The following is a 20,973-nucleotide window of genomic DNA, read 5'->3' on the forward strand; positions in this document are numbered from 1 at the left end:
ATGCCTAAGGTATTTTGTACTAAGGGTGATACAGAATAGAACGAATTAGGTGTACAAGTTGATATAATATGAATAGAAAAAAATACTTTACTATAAAAATTTACAGCATTAGCTAATTAGGTGTCTTATATAAAAGTTATCGATACAACAAACTTTGCGATACTTTTAACTTTAATATTTTATTCGAGGATAATTTGTTATTTACCATACAATAAACATATTATGTGGGATGGGTAAGAACGGAATGTATGAAAAGGGCCTAGAACGGAGTGTTAGGGTGAGAGTTCCCATTTAGTTTTTCGCCGAATGAGAAGATCATTGGGTCGCGAATCCGATCCGGCGGTGTATTCTGCGAAGCGCTGCTCTCGCTAGGTCATTGCTACCGCGATAGAAATTGTATTCCATAATTACTCCCATTTTTATAGTGTCCATGTTGATGGAATAGTAGTGAAAACGAAACACTAATTAATCAACAAATTACTGATTATGAAAAAAGAATTTCATACTTTTAAAATAAGATTTATTTTAATTTAGAATTTACTGCCAGCCATAAACAAATTAATTTTTACATTACAAATGGCCAGCATTAAAAAAACGGCAACTTCATAAATAAATATTACGGACCCATTATCAAGTTTTCTTACTTCAACTGATATTTTAAATGTTTACATTTTTATGTTTTCCCATAAAAGCAAAAACCGACAATGAATTGTCTAATTGATTTGATGTCTTTGTTTACTGAACATATTATTGTTACCGTCTTTATTACCATTCTTTTTTTCATGGGAAATTTCTTTATTATCAGATTCATTCACCAATATTAAATACATCGAGCATAACTTAAATACTTCTTTTTTTTAATATTGCCTTTACTCCAATATGTAGGGTCGACGCAAAATATCCTATTTCCCAGAGTCGATCCAAGTTTTTTTCCCTATCCATGCTGATAGCCTTGAGAGGCTATTTCAGCATTTACTTAACGTGTAGGCTAACTCACGGGGCTCAAACCGGGAGTGTTGCTAGCACTGTCCCTAGCAAGAGCTTCACAGAATCTACCACCGGATCGGAAACGCGACCCACTCAGAAGATCCGGCGAGAAAGTCAGTGGGCTAAGTTTATTTAGGACACACCCATCTCACATTACCTTTAAAAGACCTCCTCTTCGATTTATTGTAACTTAAATACGTAATTATGTTAAGTAAACGATTAAAACAACCATATATATTCAGATGTTTTTATATTTTTTATTGTCGATTAGGTTTTTAAGCATTGATAGTCTTGGACAGGGTTTTCTTTAAGGATAGTACAGGTGCAGCAGTACGGTATAGTCATCTTTTTTGTATAGATCATATTTCGGTCGGGATCGTAGAAGTAAATTTTGTTGAGGCGATAACTTTCTTTGCACACGGACGACAATCCTAATTTATTCAAACCGAATTCTTCGTAGCAGGATTCCTTGGTTTTCCTGTGGGACAGAGTTGGAGGTTCTCATTAGTTTTTACTGCAAAAAAGCAGACGGGCTCGGGGTCTGCTGCAAAAAGAAGAATGCTAGTATCCTCAAGGGGTTGTCCAAGCTTCACCGGACGTGTAGGCCCAACCTGGGTGCTTTGGTAACACTACATTACTAGTGGTAGGAAATCTTGTGAGTCCGCATGTGTAGGTACCGCCACCCCGCCTATTTCTGCCGTGAAGCAGTAATGCGGTTCGGCTTGAAGGGTGGGGCAGCCGTTGTAACTATATGGAGACCTTAGAACTTACATCTCAAAGTGGGTGGCGCATATACGTTGTAGACGTCTATAGGCTCCAGTAACCACTTAAAACCAGGTGAGCTGTGAGCTTGTTTACCAATCTAAGTAATAAACATAAAAAACACTAGCAAGGGCACTAGCAATCCACTAAGAATATCTGGCGGGACACTCAGTGGGCTGTGTCTGTGGGTTAATTTTCACGACGAATCTTTGGTCACATTCGACAAAAACGATGACCGGTGCTTGGAATGCCTAAAACCATCGATAGTAGATCGAGAGGATCTGAAGTGACGTGTTTTGGGCGACAGTGACTGTTTACCGTTTGGTTCGCAGGATCAGATACATTATTTTATTTTTTATTTATTTATTTAGACACACCAACAGCAATACACACAAAACATTCAAGCTTAAAATTAACATGTATAAAATTAAGTACTGGTATGTAAGCCAGTTACAGGCATGTACAGCAATCTCTTATAACACACTATGACATGTTACAGCAATATATATATTTGAAAACAACATGAAAACAAGAGCTAACTACACACACTACTAACTTCACAGATTACTAAATAAGAAATAATGCACATATTTATATAGTAAAAAATTATAAAAAAAATTATAAAACTATAAAAAAATTAAAAAAATTAAATTATATAATGGTACCGGCGCTAGAGGGTTATCGTGTCGCGCCGTTCTTTCGAAATAGCGTTCAGACGCTTATTGCAGATTTACTTATCTTACTCACTTATCGCTTCTAATTTTAGTACGCTTATAAACTCGCTTTTTATAGTCTCATTGCATTCTTTGCGACGTTACGAATATTAAGATAAAAATGAATATGATGATTTTAAAGACCCGGACGTGCAATTTACAAAACAGACGTAACTGCGAAAATTTAAAAAAATTCGAAGCTTTCGAAATAATTAATACAGATTATATAATGAAAATAAAAAGGCGAAATTATACCTTAAATTAAATAGTAATTTTGGAATGTATATAGAACATTGATGTCTTTAAGATTATGTAAATGAATACTCAAATAATACTCACACGCAGCGAGTTGTTTTAATTTTCTGTTGTAAATACTTTGACTGAACAATCGGCCATGATTTATTGCGTGAGAGATCTTCCAACATATAATAAATTTCCACCTGAAAAATAAAATTATTTACGACTAATCGTAGTGCAACGGTGCAGTTCAGAGTGATTCTTGAGGACGAAAAAATCTTCCAGACGGTACTCCTAACAGGTATGTAAAAAAAGTATCGAAAATAAATTAGATACAGACTTTATTTGACATTATAATTAATTGCCACAGCGGACGTGCATTAAAGTTTGGACGTCGGCAGCTGAATCCCTATTCCCTCCGTGTCTCGTGATGAGTACTAATCAATCCTAATGTCCTATAAATTTACCTGAGTTCGAAACGCGAAACTGTGTGCTTAGTGTGAGTTTTTTAACGTTCTCGATAGCGTAAAAGTTAACTCAATTTTGTATGCAGTTGGAACAGCGCCCCTAGCGGCAAACGTAGGTTTCAACGTAGTTAACTTTTACGCTATCGAGGACGTTAAAAACTCGCACTAAGCACACTGTTACTTCAAATTGCAAATTCTATTGCGGATCATTGAGTCAGGCGAGCTAAGCTTTTATATAAAGGTAGGCTGTGTTACGACGCATTGTAAATAAGTTATGTGATTTTGTAATGACGAGACAAGATATTTAATTGTAATAGTCTAGCGTAAGCTTTTCATTTTTAGTTTTAAAAGACAACTTCTACTGCATAATTTCATGAAGAGAATAATAATGATATATTGGAATGTATTGTCTGATGCTGGTGTGCACGTCGCTTCCCAGACGCCGGCTGAAGATCAGCGATAGGATACCAATTGAGTCGCCCACGGAATAGATAAATCAAAATGCCAGTGGCGTGGAGATTGAGCACCATAGTTCCTATTTATAAGGGGAAGGGCAGTAAGTACGAATGTAACAACTATCGCTGGATCAAGCTGTTAAGCCATACTATGAAACTGTATGAAAGAGTGATTGACAGCCACCTAAGATCAGAGTGTTCACTATCCAAAAATCACTATGGTTTTGTACACAGGGCTTATCTACCACCGACCCTATGTTTGCTCTAAATACGATCGCTGAGGAGTACCGTGCGAAACTTCGGCCATTGTATGTCGCATTCTTAGACATGGAAAAGGCATTTGACCGTGTGCCAAGAGATACCATCTGGTGGAGTCTTCGCAAGAAGAATGAAGATTATGTTAACGTCATAATTGACATGTTCAGGGATGCGAGGTCAACGGTACGGACAGTAGTGGGTCAGACAAAACCAATAGCAGTTGCAGAAGGTCTACATCAAGGTTCAGTACTGAGTCTCTTTCTGTTCGGCATGGTTATAGACTCACTCACTGAGGTGGCGCAGTCCTCAGCCTCGTGGACTTTCATCTATGCAGACGACGTTGCTATCTGCACCGAGAGCCGCACAGAGCTACGAGAGGCACTCCTATTGTGGAAACAGCAGTTACAGGCCGGTGGCCTAATATTGAGTGTTGCGAAGACACATTACATGTCTTTTAATGACCGAGATCCAGGTGACAACAGTCCGATTTCCATTGACGGTCAACTTGTAAACATGTGCGATCAATACAAGTATCTGGGTACTATGATGCACAGATCTGGAAATTTAAAATGCAACATTCACCACCGAATAGCCGCAGCGTGGCTAAAATGGCGAGAAGTAAGTGGTGTCACCTGCGATAGGAGGATGCCCGTTAAGCTCAAGGGTATGATCTATAAGACCATAATAAGGCCTGTTCTTATGTATGGCAGCGAAACATGGGCGGCAACCAAAAGGATCGTGCATACCATTCCAGTTGCTGAAATGAAAATGCTGAGGTGGATGTGCGGCGTGACTAGGCTCGATAGAATCCGCAACGAGTACGTGCGTGGAAGTCTAGGTGTACGGGACATCGCCGACAAGATGCAGGAGAGTAGGCTGAGATGGTATGGTCACGTGAAAAGGAAGCCACCTGACTACGTCGGAAATTTGGCGCTACTGCTCGACCTCCCCGGTCGGAGACCTAGAGGCAGACCCAAGACAAGGTGGAGGGACGTAGTGCTGAAGGACAAGAGAGAATGCAATGTTGCTGACGAAGATGTCGAAGACAGAGCGAAGTGGAGGAATAAAGTCAGGAATGCTGACCCCACCACCATGTGGGATAAATAGCTGGGAAGAGAGAGAGAGAGAGATTACCTATATTATATTATACATAATTGTCGGTAGTTTTGGAATACATACGTACGTCACTATATAACTGCATTCAAATTAAATATATATTATGATTACCTCTGTAATCCAGTGACAGCCTCCTATTATTCCCGTACTGTTTTGACCAGCTTCATCAGAATATGTTTCTGGATCAAAATATTTCCAGTCCTGAAATTGTGAAAAATGAGAATCTGGTTACGTCTAGCAACATAGTCATAATACGATAGACGAGCTCACAGCCCAGCGGGTGTTAAGTTGTTACTGGAGCCCATAGAAATCTACAATGTAAATGCCCCACTTTGAGTTTTTTTTTTTATTGCTTATATTGGTGGACGACCTCACAGCCCACCTGGTCTTAAGTGGTTACTGGACCATAGACAACGTAAATGCGCCTCCCATCTTGAGATATAAGTTCTAAGGTCTCAAGTATAGTTACAACGGCTGCCCCACCCTTTAAACCGAAATGCATTACTGCTTCACGGCAGAAATAGGCAGGGTGGTGATACCCTTCCGCGCAGACTCACAAGACGTCTTATCACCAGTAAATATGACCCCTAATAATATTGAGTCATCACAGTAAAGTGCCTTATCCTTTCGTATGGCAGCGTCCCGGTCCGGTCAGCTATATTATCTGGCGGCCGCCATAATGGAAAAAAAGCCTTGTCTGGCAGAGGTCTATCTTCCCCCTTAATTCTAGAAGATACTTTTTAGAAAAAACTGTAATTAAACTGCTTTATTGTTCAAAACCAGTGCATTATGCTATAGGTTTAGAATCACAAAGGACCAAGCTATTATATTTTATACTAATAATAACTGCAAAGGTGTGAAAATAGTAAATTAATTTAAGTCAAATATGCAGATTTAGATTTTGTTCCAATTTTAGGTGTAAATACTGACAGAAATATTTAATAAAACAACTAAGCGATCATATTTGTATTTAATTTGCTTTGACAAACACTATTTCAAAACATAATCCTAAGAATTACACATCATTCTATACAAAAAAATATCAGTAGAACGTTTACAAAAAATCGGCCGCAGTGGTAGATCTTGCGCCGGATGTTGAAAATAGCTCATGTTACAAGCTTAGTTCTGAGAAATATATTGATCAAGTGAGATTGAAATGTATGTTTATATTGATGTTTGATTCATAATCTCAATTGTGTTAAATATTTACGTCTGAAATATGTAAGATTATAAAGATATTAAGATTCAAATAAAACCTGTGTAAACTAAGAAAAAATAGGTATATTCAAACAATGATCTGTACTGTAGTATTCAATTATTTTTATGAGTTAATAATGTATTTCCTAAAACATGAATAAATTTGCAAAAGGCTTGTAAGATATAAAGATGGTGTTTTCATACAACATTTATTAGAAAATGATGAAATAAAACAACAATTATTTACTAAGATGGCACGCGAAAACGACTGTCTTAACGTGGATGCGACTTTTTACCCTCCGTCTGGCGAATGACCGGGTCCGGTCAGTTACTGTATTTATATTATTTCTGTTGTTTCAGAATATTATTTACTTGTTCTTAGAAAAAAAAATGTATAAAAAGTTTTTTTTTCAGATTATTAAATCAAAAATCAAATTCAAATTCTCTCTCTAAATCAAATTTACTCTTACAAAAAATGTACATACAATCAGACAAAAAAATACTCTTAAGAACTTAAGACGAAAAATTTTAAGACAAAAAATCAGACACAAAATAAACTCTTGAAATATGTCAACAATGTTTTGATAGTCTTAAAAAAAGTTAACATGTAGGCTACTTACAATTGAGAAGAAATAATAATTAACATAGGTACATAAAATTATTTGGCCTTACCCTATTATTATATTAATTGTGAAGTTTCACAAAACATGTGAATACGCACACAGGTTTGTCGCAACCTACGCAATACGTTACCGTGCGCTTGCCGCACACTTTACATGGGTGGCGATGGCGATTTGTGCTGTTTAATGAAGTTAGCCGCGGATATTCGGCGGGGTGATGGCGGCTCACCTCGAAAATGGTATCTTGTACCCTGGCAGAAAAGACATATGGCTGCATTTTTATTGAATGCCTACGCAAAAGGGATTCTACCAGGTTTTTTCTAAAGCCCCTGTGGTCCAAGACCTCCGTGGCGGTCTGTTTATGTATGATATAGGCATTCAACACAGAAACATTAAGTAACCTTTTAAACAATTTCTTGTACCAAATTTGTGTCCTCTTGCGTTCAATTGGGAATGCAGCCAACATCTGATCTTTTTTATCCACGCCACCCATGCAGATGTTGTAGTCACGTATCAAAATAAGTTTTGTTACTCCGTTTTTAGTGGAGACGGCATTGCCATGGTACGTTGAGATCGTCGCTACGCGGTTCTGATCTCTCCATATTATGCAATCGACATCTCCACTGGTATAGCCTACTACTTGCCCGGGCTTCATCTGAGATTTTTTCAGATTGGTCAGTTCCGTCGGGACATACTTGCGGTTTGTCCGCAACGTACCGACACAATCAAACCCAATCGATTTGAGTTTTCGGGCAAGTGCTGGGGAATTGTAGAAGTTATCCATCCACAACGTGTATCCTTTGTGTTCTAAACCTTTGATAAGGTTAAGAACCAACGCCGGTGTACTCGCTGTGAATGGATCAGCCTCTGAGACTGTAGGCGAAGCCTTATGGGCATGGATTTTAAATCGCCATAAATACCCCGTCTGCGACTCACATATTTCGTAAGTTTTTATGCCCACTGCTGCAGCTTTGTTTGGAATAAATTGGTTGATGTTCAACCAACCTTTCCACTGCAGCAGCGATTCATCTAAAGCAATGTTCTGCTTCATTATATATAATTCCGTGAACTTGGAATTCAAATGGCTAATCACAGGCTCCACTTTAAAAAGCTTTGCCTGTGAGGGATCCAGGTTGAGGTTTCTCAAGTTCTCGGAATTATTAAAATGTAAGCACCTGCTGAGTAACTGGAACCTCCTAAGCGACATATATACTTTGAAACCTGGAGTGGAGAAGATGTTTTGTTCCGTATTCCAGTACTCTTCAACCCGGTTCTTTATGACGATTCCCATCGCCAGTAATATTCCGAAGAACACCAATAACTCGTCTACATTGGTTTCTTTCCATTCTGTAATCCTACTGGAGGCCTGTAATTCCCCGCCGTCCAACATTTCAGCAGCTAATTGTTGGGCATATCTATTTGTTTCCTGCACAATAAATTCCATGAACTCCTGGTCCCAAATAAGTCTAAAAATCTCGTAAGGGTCACTTACAGCAACAGTGGGACCAGAGTGTTCCTTAAAAGATTCACGCCTTTCTGTTGGCGGTATAGGAGAGTCAGGGAAAGTTCCCCAGTCAAATTCAAAAAAATGACTAGGCTTCATACCGGTATCACGCGCTGGTGATGTAGGTGCTGAAATGATGGAAGGCGCGGAAGATGTCACAAGAGGTTTAGTTGCCGCCGCCGTGTCAATCTCAATCTCCTCGTCGTCCGGAGTGTCCATCAGTATTCCAGCTGCCCGGGGGATAATCATGGGAACGATTTCGTCGTTATCATTCTGGCTCTCATCATCGCTGTCATCGTCGTCACTTCCTAATTGAATATAATAGTACGGTTAGGTCTTGAGAAAAGTAAGCTTGTGCTTGTGATAACAAAAAACTTTGCGTAAGATGTTATCAATAGCTAATTTGAAATCGCCCTATGCCCTATACTAATTATTTAGTAATTTAGTGCCAACATGCACATAAATTTACATCGCAAATTTACATTTATTAAATTCTTACCATAGTGCAACAAGTAGCAAATTTCAGAGTCTCGTAGCGGTCGACGTAGCGATGAAATAGAATCTCTGTTCCTGTGTAGTACAATAGTATACATTTAGAATCAACACCTTCCTCTCCCATCATCTCATTCTTCTACATTGAAATATGAAAAATACCACTTACGTAGTATCATGTTCTTGGTCTGGGCAAAGCGATCGACGCACACGTTTATGTGACGGCGAAGGACTACGGCTGCCATGTACAGAAATCTGTATATTATATCTAGAAGATGGCGTGCTCGTACCACTGCCGCCACATTCAACGTACCTGAAACATCATAGGTTATAAGTATTATAAAATCAACTATCACGATATTAATAATAAATTATTATGATAAAAAAATATACATTGCCGGTGATGGCGGAATCGCAGGTGAAGACAAAATTACTGGAATGTCCTCTCCGTCAGGTTCATAATTTCGGCTGAAAATAATAATGTATTGTAATATTGACAGTTAGCTAAATGATGATGGTGATAAAGTTGGCAAATAAATCAAAAATAAATTGGGTGAGGATTGATACTTACGGGTTCCATGAACGCTTACTTCGCTCCGTCAATGCCTGCTCTATCGGTTCCCCAGCGGGCAAATCCTCAATTGCAATAAGGTTAAATCTGTAAATACAATCACATTTATAAGACAATGAAGATCGCGTCATGGAGGAGAGGCTTTTCTAGCAGTGGATTCAGGCTAATTATGATGATGAAATAAATGCACATTTACTCATGAGATGCAGTGTCACTACATAAATATAAAAAAACTGGCTAATAAATATAAAAAAACTAAAAAAAGTGCGAGTCGGCCTCGCACACGAAGGGTTCCGTACCATTATTATTAATATCGAGCAAAAAGTAACAAAATATCACCTATGTTGTATGCGAGCCCCCCTTGATAATTATTTTATTTTGTTTTTAATATTGCAGCCACAGAAATACATGATCTGTGAAAAATTCAACTCTCGAGCTATCACAGTTCTTGAGATACAGCCTAGTGACAGACAGACAGCGAAGTCTTAGTAATAGGGTCCCGTTTTTTTCCCTTTGGGTACGGAACCCTAACAAGTACTTAAAATTGAAGTTCCATTAAAAACAAAATACTAACGCGCAACTTGCCGACGGCCTCTGTTCAACAGAAGACCGCGGGCACCCCCTTCCTCTACCTCGTACCCTTCCTGTTCGTGAACCACCACGTGTGGGAAGACTCGAACGACCTCCGCGAGTGCGCACGCCTGTTGCTCTTGCACTGCCTCCCCTCACCCGCAAACTTCTCTCACTATTAAAATCCAATCAAAAGCGCAACATAAGCCACATGCAGTTAACAGGGTGCAGGAAAAAGACATTCAAATTAGTTTTAAATAAAGCGCAAGTGCAAAAGAATAAAGAAAGAAAGAAATAAAAAAAAAGTTTTTCAAAATGATTTGTCAAAGCAAACCAAACACCATATAAAAGTAGATCCAATAGTCTTATCCATATTATGATAGCGAGCGAACAAAATGGCCGCATTGCCCGAAATAACCTAACTGTCATCGTCCCGGTCCGGTCAGTGGAGGGACGCGTGTTATTTTATTCGATATTTCTCTAATTAATGAAAGATTTGAATAAATTTACAATTTGGAAAAGGTTAATAGTTAAGTAATTATTTCATTGTTTCCATAAATTACACAAATCTACCAATATTTGGTGCTAAATGAATGGTTTGTTTGGCCGACATGAGCGTGTGCTAAGCCTGAGTAGGTGTTAGATATCAATGTTTTACCACGAAAAGCGTGTCACAACACGTACAAAAACAAAGAAATATGCTTATTACATACCTTTCCATCGCTTTTTCAAAACTTTATCTCGTTATACTGTCGTCAACCACTTAAAAACACTTGAAAATAGACGCACAAACACTTCCAACTACTCCGCGTTAGCAAGTCCGGAACAATGAGGTTTTTTTTTCTTAAAAACATATGTAAGTTTACTTAAGAAAGCGTCTATATTTTGTCTTTGTTTAACGTTCTAGCAGTTGTATGCGTTAGAACACTGCAGAACGTGTTTTAAAGTGCGCTTTTCGAATGAAAACAGCGGCATCAAATTACTGACCGTTCCGGTCGCCTGCCAGCTAAGCGTTTATTTTATCGTGACCGGAGCGGGAGGCTGCCACCATGGCACATTTTTTCCGATGGCGTCTGCCATAGGAAGGGTTATAAACATACATACCTTTGATCCTGTTAGTATTCTATCGATTTTTTCTTGATATTCGATTTCGTATTTCAGGGGTTTCTTTATCCTCAAAACTGTAAATTTAACGAAAGAAATTAATGTAATTAGTATTTTTATCATACGTGATACCCAATTACTCGTTAGGACATTCATTTTCCACGACTTTTCGATCTTATATTTAATTTTGTTTGTAGTAATTACGCAAATGTAATTGTGTTTATATTGTATTTTTTTATTACACGCTGTTGTTTTATCATCGCAGAAGACGTTTGTGATTTTTTTTGTTGTTACGTATTTCGTTTGCAATATTGATGACATTTGCCGGCGGGATTCGAACACCGTTACATCGCTTGATACAAATGCACCCATAGAGGGGTTCATGAACGATAGTTAGCACAGCGAATATCGATATTTACTGCCCGCAGTCTTCAAGATTGCCGAAGTGTTGAACAACAATAATAGAATTGAAGTCGTCGTGGCCTAAAGGATAAGACGTCCGGTGCATTCGTATGTAGCGATGCACCAGTGTTCGAATCTCGCAGGCGAGTACCAATTTTTCTAATGAAGTACGTACTCAACAAATGTTCACGATTGACTTCCACGGTGAAGGAATAACATCGTGTAATAAAAATCAAACCCGCAAAATTATAATTTGCGTAATCACTGGTGGTAGGACCTCTTGGGAGTCCGCACGGGTAGGTACCACCACCCCGCCTATTTCCGCCGTGAAGCAGTAATGCGTTTCGGTTCGAAGGGTGGGGTAGCCGTTGTAACTATACTGAGACCTTAGAACTCATATCTCAAGGTGGGTGGCGCATTTACGTTGTAGATGTCTATGGGCTCCAGTAACCACTTAACACCAGGTGGGCTGTGAGCTCGTCCATCCATCTAAGCAATAAAAAAACAAAGATGATTGCCCGAATTCATAGGCGACAGCGATTTTGTCAAATTGTAAGGCGGTTGCCCAAGTAGTGGCGAGTAAGTGAGTCGCCACACGCTTATAAAACAATAGGGACATTAGACGTTGAAGTAATGCAAAAAAAAAATTCTTACTTCGTGCTGCATGTATGGTTGTTGTGGAGAGCGCCGAGAGCAGTGTAATCTGGAAACGAATTAAATTTATTTTGAGCTACGTAATAAGAAACTAGTGCAGTTAAAGTCCTGTCCACCGAGCGTGTATTTGCTTGCTAGACAGACAGTCCGGATTTGAAATCTTATACCTTTAAACGAGCAATTTTGGTATATATATATATATATATATTTACGCGTTTATGGAATGCGTTACCCTTAAGCGTCAAACAATCGTCCTCGCCGGAAATTTTCAAGTCCAGATTAAAATCGCACTACTTTGCTCCTATGATATAACTGTATAAGTTCCTACTTCTTTTTTATTTTATCTTGTATATTTTTAGTATTTATTTGTATATAATAGTATGTAAGTTTATCTTTTATGGTATTTATTTTTCACATGTGTATTTAAGTATATATTTTTATGTAAGTTTATTAAGATATAGCACCGTCAAGTTAAGTTATTCCTCTCCCTGCAAGGTTGCCTGGAAGAGATCGCTTTCAGCGATAAGGCCGCCGATTTATATCACCGACTTTTGTTTTATTAGTTTACTCTGTACATATTAAGGTGTTAAATAAATAAAGATTTATATTATTATTATTATTATATATATACATATAATATATAATCTATATCTCGGAAACGGCTCCAATGATTTTCATAAAATTTAGTATACAGGGGATTTCGGGGGCGATAAATCGATCTAGCTACGATTTATTTTCAGAAAATGTTGTTTTATTCGTGTTTTCAATAAACAACCCTTCCCGACATCTATTGGCGAATAATAATACTATTTTTCTTAATTGAGGGCAACTAACCGCTTTAAAGAAACAACAAGATGGCGTTATCAAAAAAAAAAAAACGGTCATCGTCTATTAATAGAAAAGATGATAATATAACTGATTGACTCGGTGGTGCAGTAGTTAGTGCCCCTGATTGTTGCGTCGAGGGTCGTGGGTTCGATTATAGAAGTCGTCGTGGCCTAAAGGATAAGACGTCCGGTGTATTCGTGTTGAGCGGTGCACCGCTGTTCGAATCTCAGGCGGGTACCAATTTTTGTAATGAAATACGTACTCAACAATTGTTCACGATTGACTTCCACGGTGAAGGAATAACATCGTGTAATAAAAATCAAAAAACCAGCAAAATTATAATTTGGGTTATTACTGGTGGTAGGACCTCTTGTGAGTCCGCACGGGTAGGTACCACCACTCTGCCTATTTCTGCCGTGAAGCAGTAATGCGTTTCGGTTTGAAGGGTGGGGCAGCCGTTATAACTATACTGAGACCTTAGAACTTATATCTCAAGGTGGGTGGCGCATTTACGTCATAGATGTCTATGGGCTCCAGTAACCACTTAACACCAGGTGGGCTGTGAGATCGTCCCCCATGTAAGTAATAAAAAAAAAGATTTCCACGTCGGGCAAACATTGTGTGATGAATAGGCATGTTTGTTCTTTGTCTGGGTGTTTGTAGTCTATTTATGCATATATACATATGTATATACTAGCCGGCCCGGCAAACGTTGTTTTGCCATATAAATTATTTCTAGGAAAGATAAATAACCTAGATACCGACTGCAGCGTCATCTGCCGGGCTGATTTGTAAACCTAAACCATTCTCGAATCCACCTGAAGGTAGGTGGGTAGATGAGCTCACGGCCCACCTGATGATAAGTGGTCACCGGAACCCATAGACATCTACAACGTAAATGCCGCCACCTACCTTGAGATATGAGTTCTAAGGTCTTCGTTTTTACAGTACAACGGCTGCCTGACCTTTCAAACCTAAACGCATTACTGCTTTACGGCAGAAATAGGGATGGGGTGGTATCTACTAGTGTGGACTCACAAGACGTATTACCACCATTTAAACGTATTTAAGTATGTATGTCAGTCTCTGGTAGACATAACACGGATCATGGTAAATTGGGATTGGATGACCATGTGTGCGTTGTTTCTAATTATTATTATACTATTATATTTATTTAAAATCTTATTAAGTATCTAATATTAAAATTGTATTTATTGAAAACACAGTTTTTAAAAAAAATACCTAATTAAATAAAAAATAGATTGCCCTTGATAGCGGTGTTCACAACACAAGCCACCAGTGGTTACGACTCCGGGTCTAAATATTTTGTTAACTGTTTTCATCATTATTGTTTATTATTACTAGCTGACCCGGCAAACATTGTTTTGCCATATATAAGATTTCTAGGGAATTTCTAGTGTAGAAAAAAAAACTAACTTATTGTAAGTGTGTAAGGATGTGGTAAATGAGTGAAAGAGGTATGTAGTGCTGTGAACGATGAGGGAATATATAATAAAAATAACAAGACCTCATTCAACCACATAATACCTCATTATAACAAAAAAAAAGACCAAATAAAAAAAATATTTTTTTATTTTATTGCCCTTGTAGGCAGACGAGCATACGGCCCACCTGATGGTGAGTGGTTACCGTCGCCCATGGACTTCAGCAATGCCAGGGGCAGAGCCAAGCCGCTGCCTACCGCTATATGTTAGGGGTGGACAACCCTAATCACTTAGGGGTATGAAAAATAGATAGTAGCCGATTCTCAGGCTTACTGAATATGCATAAAAAAAAAATTCATGAGAATCGGTCAAGCGGTTTCGGAGTCGAGGCGATTGGCCAACCCCACGTGGGGGCTACGGACCGTCGAGGCGGTTTACCCGGTCTTTGATGACTGGGTGAATCGTGGCGAAGGACGTCTCACCTTTCGTCTGGTGCAGGTTCTGACCGGGCACGGATGCTTCGGGAAGTACCTGCGCCGGATAGGGGCTGAGCCGACGACGAGGTGTCACCATTGTGGACACGACCTGGACACGGCGGAGCATACGCTCGCTGTCTGCCCCGCTTGGGAGGTGCAGCGCCGTGTCCTGGTCGCAAAGATAGGACCTGACTTGTCGCTGCCTGGCGTCGTGGCGTCGATGCTTGGCAGCGATGAGTCATGGAAGGCTATGCTCGACTTCTGCGAGTGCACCATCTCGCAGAAGGAGGCGGCGGGGCGAGTGAGGGAAAGCTCTCCTCACTACGCAGAAACCCGCCGCCGCCGAGCAGGGGGTCGGGACCGGGGTCGTATCCGTGACCTGGCCCCCTAAGAGCTAGGGGTCCCACCCGTTTTGTGCGGGGAGAGACCCAGACGTGGGGTGGCGTGCTTGCACGCTCACCCGCAATAGGAAGCCGGGTGATGGCAGACCGCGTTCCCCCGACCGCTCTGGGGGAAGGTGTAACGCGGCGCCATCAAAGCGGGCTCTCAGCCCGCTGAACGAGGGAACCGGTGGTCGTGTCGCTGGCGGCCACCGGTCCGGCGTCCGTGGGACGGTGGGATGGATGTAATGTGCTCTGCGTCAACCCTGTCCCGCCGTTTCAATAGCCCCGACTGGGCTCCGGCCCGGTCCGAGGTAGGGCGCCGGTTGTGAGCGGCAGGAGTTTTTAGTGAGGTTCAACTCCCACATACCCCACCTGCTGCGCGGGTGGGGATCCGGCGATTTTCTCCTGTGGAAAAAAAAAAAAAAGCGGTTTCGGAGGAGTATGGGAACGAACATTGTGACACGAGAATTTTATATATTAGATTATTCTACTATATGCATCTAGATTAATTTCCAATAAATTTATTGTTGATGTACGTTGTTGCAAAATCATTTATCCTACACATTTATAATAATTAGTCAAGGTAATCTATATATTAATACGTGAAGCAAAAACTTTGTAAACCTTTTTACGCAAATTGCGCGGACGAAGAATTTTCCACACTTATAGAGAATATACAGAAGAAGTGCACAATGCTAATACTTTTTAAAAATAATGCATAAAAGATACATTAAATCAATAAAGAAAACATTACACACACCACATACCATGTATTTGACGCACACACGCATGCATACTATTTATTGTCAAACTTTTGTTCTTGACGTCTGTGGTCAAATTGAGAATAGATTAAATATTGTTTGTCTTTATTAATATTTTGTTATAGTGTAGCCTTGGCGAAATTTGTGATTATAGTATGTGTACAAACTTACAATACCAATTAATTATAGTCGAATTTCTACTTCTGTGGGACCTCTAGTTTAGATTAAATTATGATTAAATTTCGACAACCGATGTTTATTCAATTAAATTCATTATTTAATAATCATATTGGAGTTTTGATGTCTCCCAAAGTTTTATTATAAAAAATAAAATAATTGTGAAGTTAAATGAAATTAATTGATTTTGAATTATTTATCGCCATAATACCTATTATAGATTATACCTATTATACATGATACCTATTATACATGATACCTATTATACATGATACCTATTATACATTATACCTATTATACATTATACCTATTATACATGATACCTATTATACATACTTTATGAAATTAATTGTTCTATTTCTGTATCGTCGGGACTTCGGTCGGCATTCTTGACAGAAATATATGTATGAGTAAATGCAGCCCGTACAAAAGTAATTATGATATCATTTGTGGTATTTATTTTAAATTGAATTTAAATTATTTATCGTCCTGATACCTATTGTACATGTAAAATTTTGCAAAACGTATTATTTTTTCCCATTTTACCTTATTAAAGCTATAAATAATAATGACATTAATGTTGTTAAATACAATAATAACAACGCTGAAAGAAAGACAGTTTTTCTTGTTAACTCACTTTGGGAAGAAGTAAAAATTACTAGATATCTATCTCTTTCCATATCAAATTTACTATATTATTAATATTATTATTTTGATAGTATTAGGTCAGCAAAGTGACATAGAGGATATACCTTTTATCGCGAAAAAACAACTCGTGCCCATGGACAACTACACCGATATTGTTTTTAGAACACGCGGGCGAAGCCGCGGGTAGCAATAAGTAATATTTATAAATATTGTTCGCCTCATTATTGAAATTCGACTGTAATCACTGACACTTTAAGATTTAGATTCAATTAATTCATAAAAAATACATCAAACTGAGGGTTTTCATCAATCTGCGTTTTGTAAAAAACATTCTTATCATAGATTCTGTGTAGTTTTTATATTTCTTCCTTGGGCTTTTATTTATTTCTTGTTATTCGTTTTTAGATAACTTATTAGGAGCTAAACATCCAAAAAAGGCGCTCTGCTATCTGCCGTGAACGTGTTATGAGCTTCTTCGGACACATCATGCGGTCTACCAGACATGAATTAGAGAAGCTCATGATTTCGGGTCTCATAGAGGGTAAGCGTGCCGTGGGCATAACACCAGCCAGATGATCAGATCTAGTAAGAGAAGCACTTGGTGGTAGTCTGTACCATGCGGTCCATGTCGCATGTAAGGAATTGTCTATGTATATGTATTTATGTGTGTGTGTGTGTTTTTCTTTATTTATTTTTTTATTGCTTAGATGAGTGGACGAGCTCACAGCTCACCTGGTGTTAAGTGGTTACTGGAGCCCATAGATATCTATAACGCTAATGCGCCACCCACCTTTAATAGATATAAGTTCTAAGGTCTCAGTATAGTTACAACGGCTGCCCCACCCTTCAAACTGAAACGCATTACTGCTTCACGGCAGAAATGGGCAGGGCGGTGGTACCCACCCGCGCGGACTCACAAGAGGTCCTACCACCTGTAAGTGTATGTCTGTATACATATATATATTTCAATTGATTGGTACACCGCGTGTAATCAGTTTCCAAACGATTCTTTTCCACCTGATGCTTGTCTGGAAGAGGTCGCTCTTAGCGATAAGACCGCCAATTGTACTTATTTCTTATATTTAATGTTTCCCATTGTTTCTTTTAATGGTGTACAATAAAGAATACTCTCTCTCTCTCTCTCTCTCTCTCTCTCTCTCTCTCTCTCTCTCTCTCTCTCTCTCTCTCTCTCTCTCTCTCTCTCTCTCTCTCTCTCTCTCTCTCTCTCTCTCTCTCATGCCACCCATAATCGAACACTGTGGAGGAACGTCACATGTGGTCGCGATCCTCAGTAGTGAGGAAACGATATAGAAGAGAGATTAGGACAGATCTCTTTAAAATAAATCCCCTCTATGTCTCCATTCGGGAACTGCCCAGGGGGACCCCGAAAAGACAATGTATGATCTACTCCATAGGACTCAGAGCAACCGGTCGATGGAAGGACAAGTCTGAGCCCATGCTTCTGTATCCTCTGGAATGTATTTAACGTTGTGTATTAATTGTACGTATATTCACGGTATGTACCTATATTTATGTGCATGTATGTGTATGTGTACATATGTATATATATATATATATATTTCACTGGATTGGTACTTGTACTTTTTTGTATTTAATGTATCGCACTGTTTGTTTTTTGGTGTACAGTAAAGAATACTCTCTCTCTCTCTCTAATGCCAGATAAGCAAATTCCGGATAGCCCCCCGACCGAGGGGCCAGCGGTTTGACACTAATAACAGCGTTGATAACCTCGAGCTATGCCTTAGTCGAGGCTCGGAAGTACACCGCTTAGGTATAGTGAGTTTTAGGCAACATCACATATCCTGCCTCCCCCCACGTGTATACGACATTACTCTTATATCAAGAAATTATATTGAAAACATAGGTGACGTCACGCAACAGTGCTCCAACATGTTTCAGTAATCACATACTCTATGTTAATAGTTTGGTACATAAAAAAAACCTATCTCAATTTAAACATATATATAAATATATGTAATTGAAGCTCTCCTGGGCTTTCATTAATTGCATTAACTTCGACTATAGACATAATAGTATTATCTATGGTGGCAGCATTTGACACTAAGTTCATTCTATAATTAGAAATACGTACCTAGTAATTCTAAATGTAGAAGTAAGTTATGTTTGCAAATCATTCGTTTCATAATAGTACATTGGGAGCGGGGCGGAGCCCCCCCCACTCATAAAAAAAACAATTTAACTGTTTTTTAATTTTTAAATAAACTGCTACTAATTGAATACGAACTATCTGATGAACTCATCTTTGTTTAATACTTCACTATTAAATTTTATTACCTTTTGTTTATTTCACTTTTACACTAAACACAATACTGCAAATTACCCGAGCACAACAATGGCGGAGAATTTTAGGTGCGTGAGAGCAGACGTAGAAGACGTAGACACTAACGCGCATGCGCACTTGTCAGTACCCAGGGAGAAAAAGTTACACTTTCTTCCCTGTACAGCGGGAGGTAAACCGAACTTTCGGCGTCGGTAGGAGAAAAAATAAATATCTCTTTACAGAGCAACAAATTTGTTTTTCTTTGTTTCAATAAATAACCTATTACCTACATATTATATGAATATATTAAAACGTGTCCTTAAGTACGAGTATCATTACCTCGTTTACAATTAAAGAAGAAATAATTCAATTACAGATTACAATTAAAGATTAAATAATATTAGTAATATGATAAAAATATACTCACAACAAACAAAAGCACGACCATCACACGCGACGTAAAATATTAAACTAAAGGAAAATCATTATTCATTACGTTTCATTGCTAATTACGATTGAATGTTGATTGAATTTAATTATTTGTAGGTTAAAATGAAATATATTAAAATTAAGCTTCAAATAAATTTTTAATTGATATTAAAATTACTTTTACAGCTTAATACTAATTTTTTAGAGGTATTAAAATTGTTTATACAGTTTTTTATGTGAAGTTCGTTTTATCGCCTACAATAAGTATTGCGCTAAAGGAGTGGCAAGGTTACATTTCTACTATCCACCATGCGGTTAAAGCTCAACTGTATAGCCGCTGCCCCACCAATTTAATTAAATTCGATAGTATGACAGCTCATCGCAAAAATAGCCTTCCGCGAACATAATAATATGTTTGACTTATTACTTATTATAAAGTCGGTTTACTGACGATAGTTGAACGTGACAACGTCATAAGACAATACTGATGGACTGGTTTCATTTTTCAAAATTTTACTTTTATTTGTTTGATAGATATTTTGTATGGACAATTGACACCACATTCACTTTTCACTGAACTTCATACTTGACGAAAACATGTAAATGTATTATTGTATAGCAGCTGTCCGCGCGGATGCATCGCTCGCTCAAGTAGGAGAGAGAGACAGATGTTGAACGCTGCCGAACGCGGAGGCCGATTGTGCCTCTTTGTCGCTCGTTGCGCGCTCTCGCTTGCACTTCAAGCCTTAAGTGGAACGCCTCAATGAGTCATATTTTTTCGTGCGTGCAGCCGGCTCCATCGAATTATAAGACGTTGTCACGTAAAAAATTGGCACTTGCCCATACTTTTATACTTGTTATAATGGGTGGATGAACTCACGGCTCACCTAGTGTTAAGTGGCTACCGCAGCCCATAGACATCTACAACTTTGAATTTTAAGATCACAGTTTTTACAGTACAACGGCTGCCTCACCCTTCGAACTGAAACGCATTACTGTTTCACAACAGAAAAAGGTAGTGGTGGTACCTTCCCGTGCGGACTTCTTACCAACAGAAGACGTCTTACCAACAGAAATTGCGTTTTTCTCCTACCGACGCTGAAAGTTCGGTTTTCGTCCCGCTGTACAGGGAAGAAAGTGTAGCTTTTCCTCCCGCTGTACAGGGAAGAAAGTGTAACTTTTTCTCCCTGGGTACAAGTGCGCATGCGCGTTAGTGTCTACGTCTGCTTTCAAGCACCTAAAATTTTCCGCCATTGTTGTGCTCGGGTAATTTGCAATATTGTGTTTAGTGTAAAAGTGAAATAAACAAAAGGAAATAAAATTTAATAGTGAAGTATTAAACAAAGATGAGTTCATCAGACAGTTCTTATATAATTAGTGATAGTTTATTTAAAAATTAAAAAAAACAGTTAAAT

At 38.7% G+C, this 20,973-nt stretch overlaps 2 protein-coding genes across 3 annotated transcripts; both read right to left on the reverse strand.

The window, feature by feature from the left end:
* Positions 1 to 1,220: 1,220 nt before the first annotated feature.
* LOC101739086 (uncharacterized) lies at positions 1,221 to 20,249 on the reverse strand. The gene is made up of 6 exons (XM_004931134.5): positions 19,557 to 20,249; positions 12,110 to 12,158; positions 11,054 to 11,130; positions 5,107 to 5,196; positions 2,802 to 2,902; positions 1,221 to 1,465 (listed from the first exon to the last, which is right to left on the reverse strand). Exons 1-6 carry the CDS (start codon positions 19,575 to 19,577, stop codon positions 1,255 to 1,257), a joined length of 549 nt encoding a protein of 182 aa, XP_004931191.1. The 5' UTR covers positions 19,578 to 20,249; the 3' UTR covers positions 1,221 to 1,254.
* On the reverse strand, positions 5,951 to 11,041 carry LOC119629859 (piggyBac transposable element-derived protein 4-like). 2 transcript variants are annotated; one of them, XM_038017275.2, is made up of 7 exons: positions 10,663 to 11,041; positions 9,954 to 10,124; positions 9,380 to 9,466; positions 9,202 to 9,276; positions 8,978 to 9,121; positions 8,816 to 8,886; positions 5,951 to 8,624 (listed from the first exon to the last, which is right to left on the reverse strand). In XM_038017275.2, the coding sequence occupies exons 1-7, from the start codon at positions 10,668 to 10,670 to the stop codon at positions 6,877 to 6,879; spliced, it is 2,304 nt and encodes a 767-aa protein (XP_037873203.1). In that variant the 5' UTR covers positions 10,671 to 11,041; the 3' UTR covers positions 5,951 to 6,876. The 2 variants fall into 2 exon arrangements, with proteins under 2 accessions (XP_037873203.1, XP_037873204.1); XM_038017276.2 differs by lacking the exon at positions 9,954 to 10,124.
* Positions 20,250 to 20,973: the final 724 nt, after the last annotated feature.

The sequence above is a fragment of the Bombyx mori genome, chromosome 9, assembly GCF_030269925.1.
Source record: "Bombyx mori chromosome 9, ASM3026992v2".
Taxonomy (NCBI): Eukaryota; Metazoa; Arthropoda; class Insecta; order Lepidoptera; family Bombycidae; genus Bombyx; species Bombyx mori.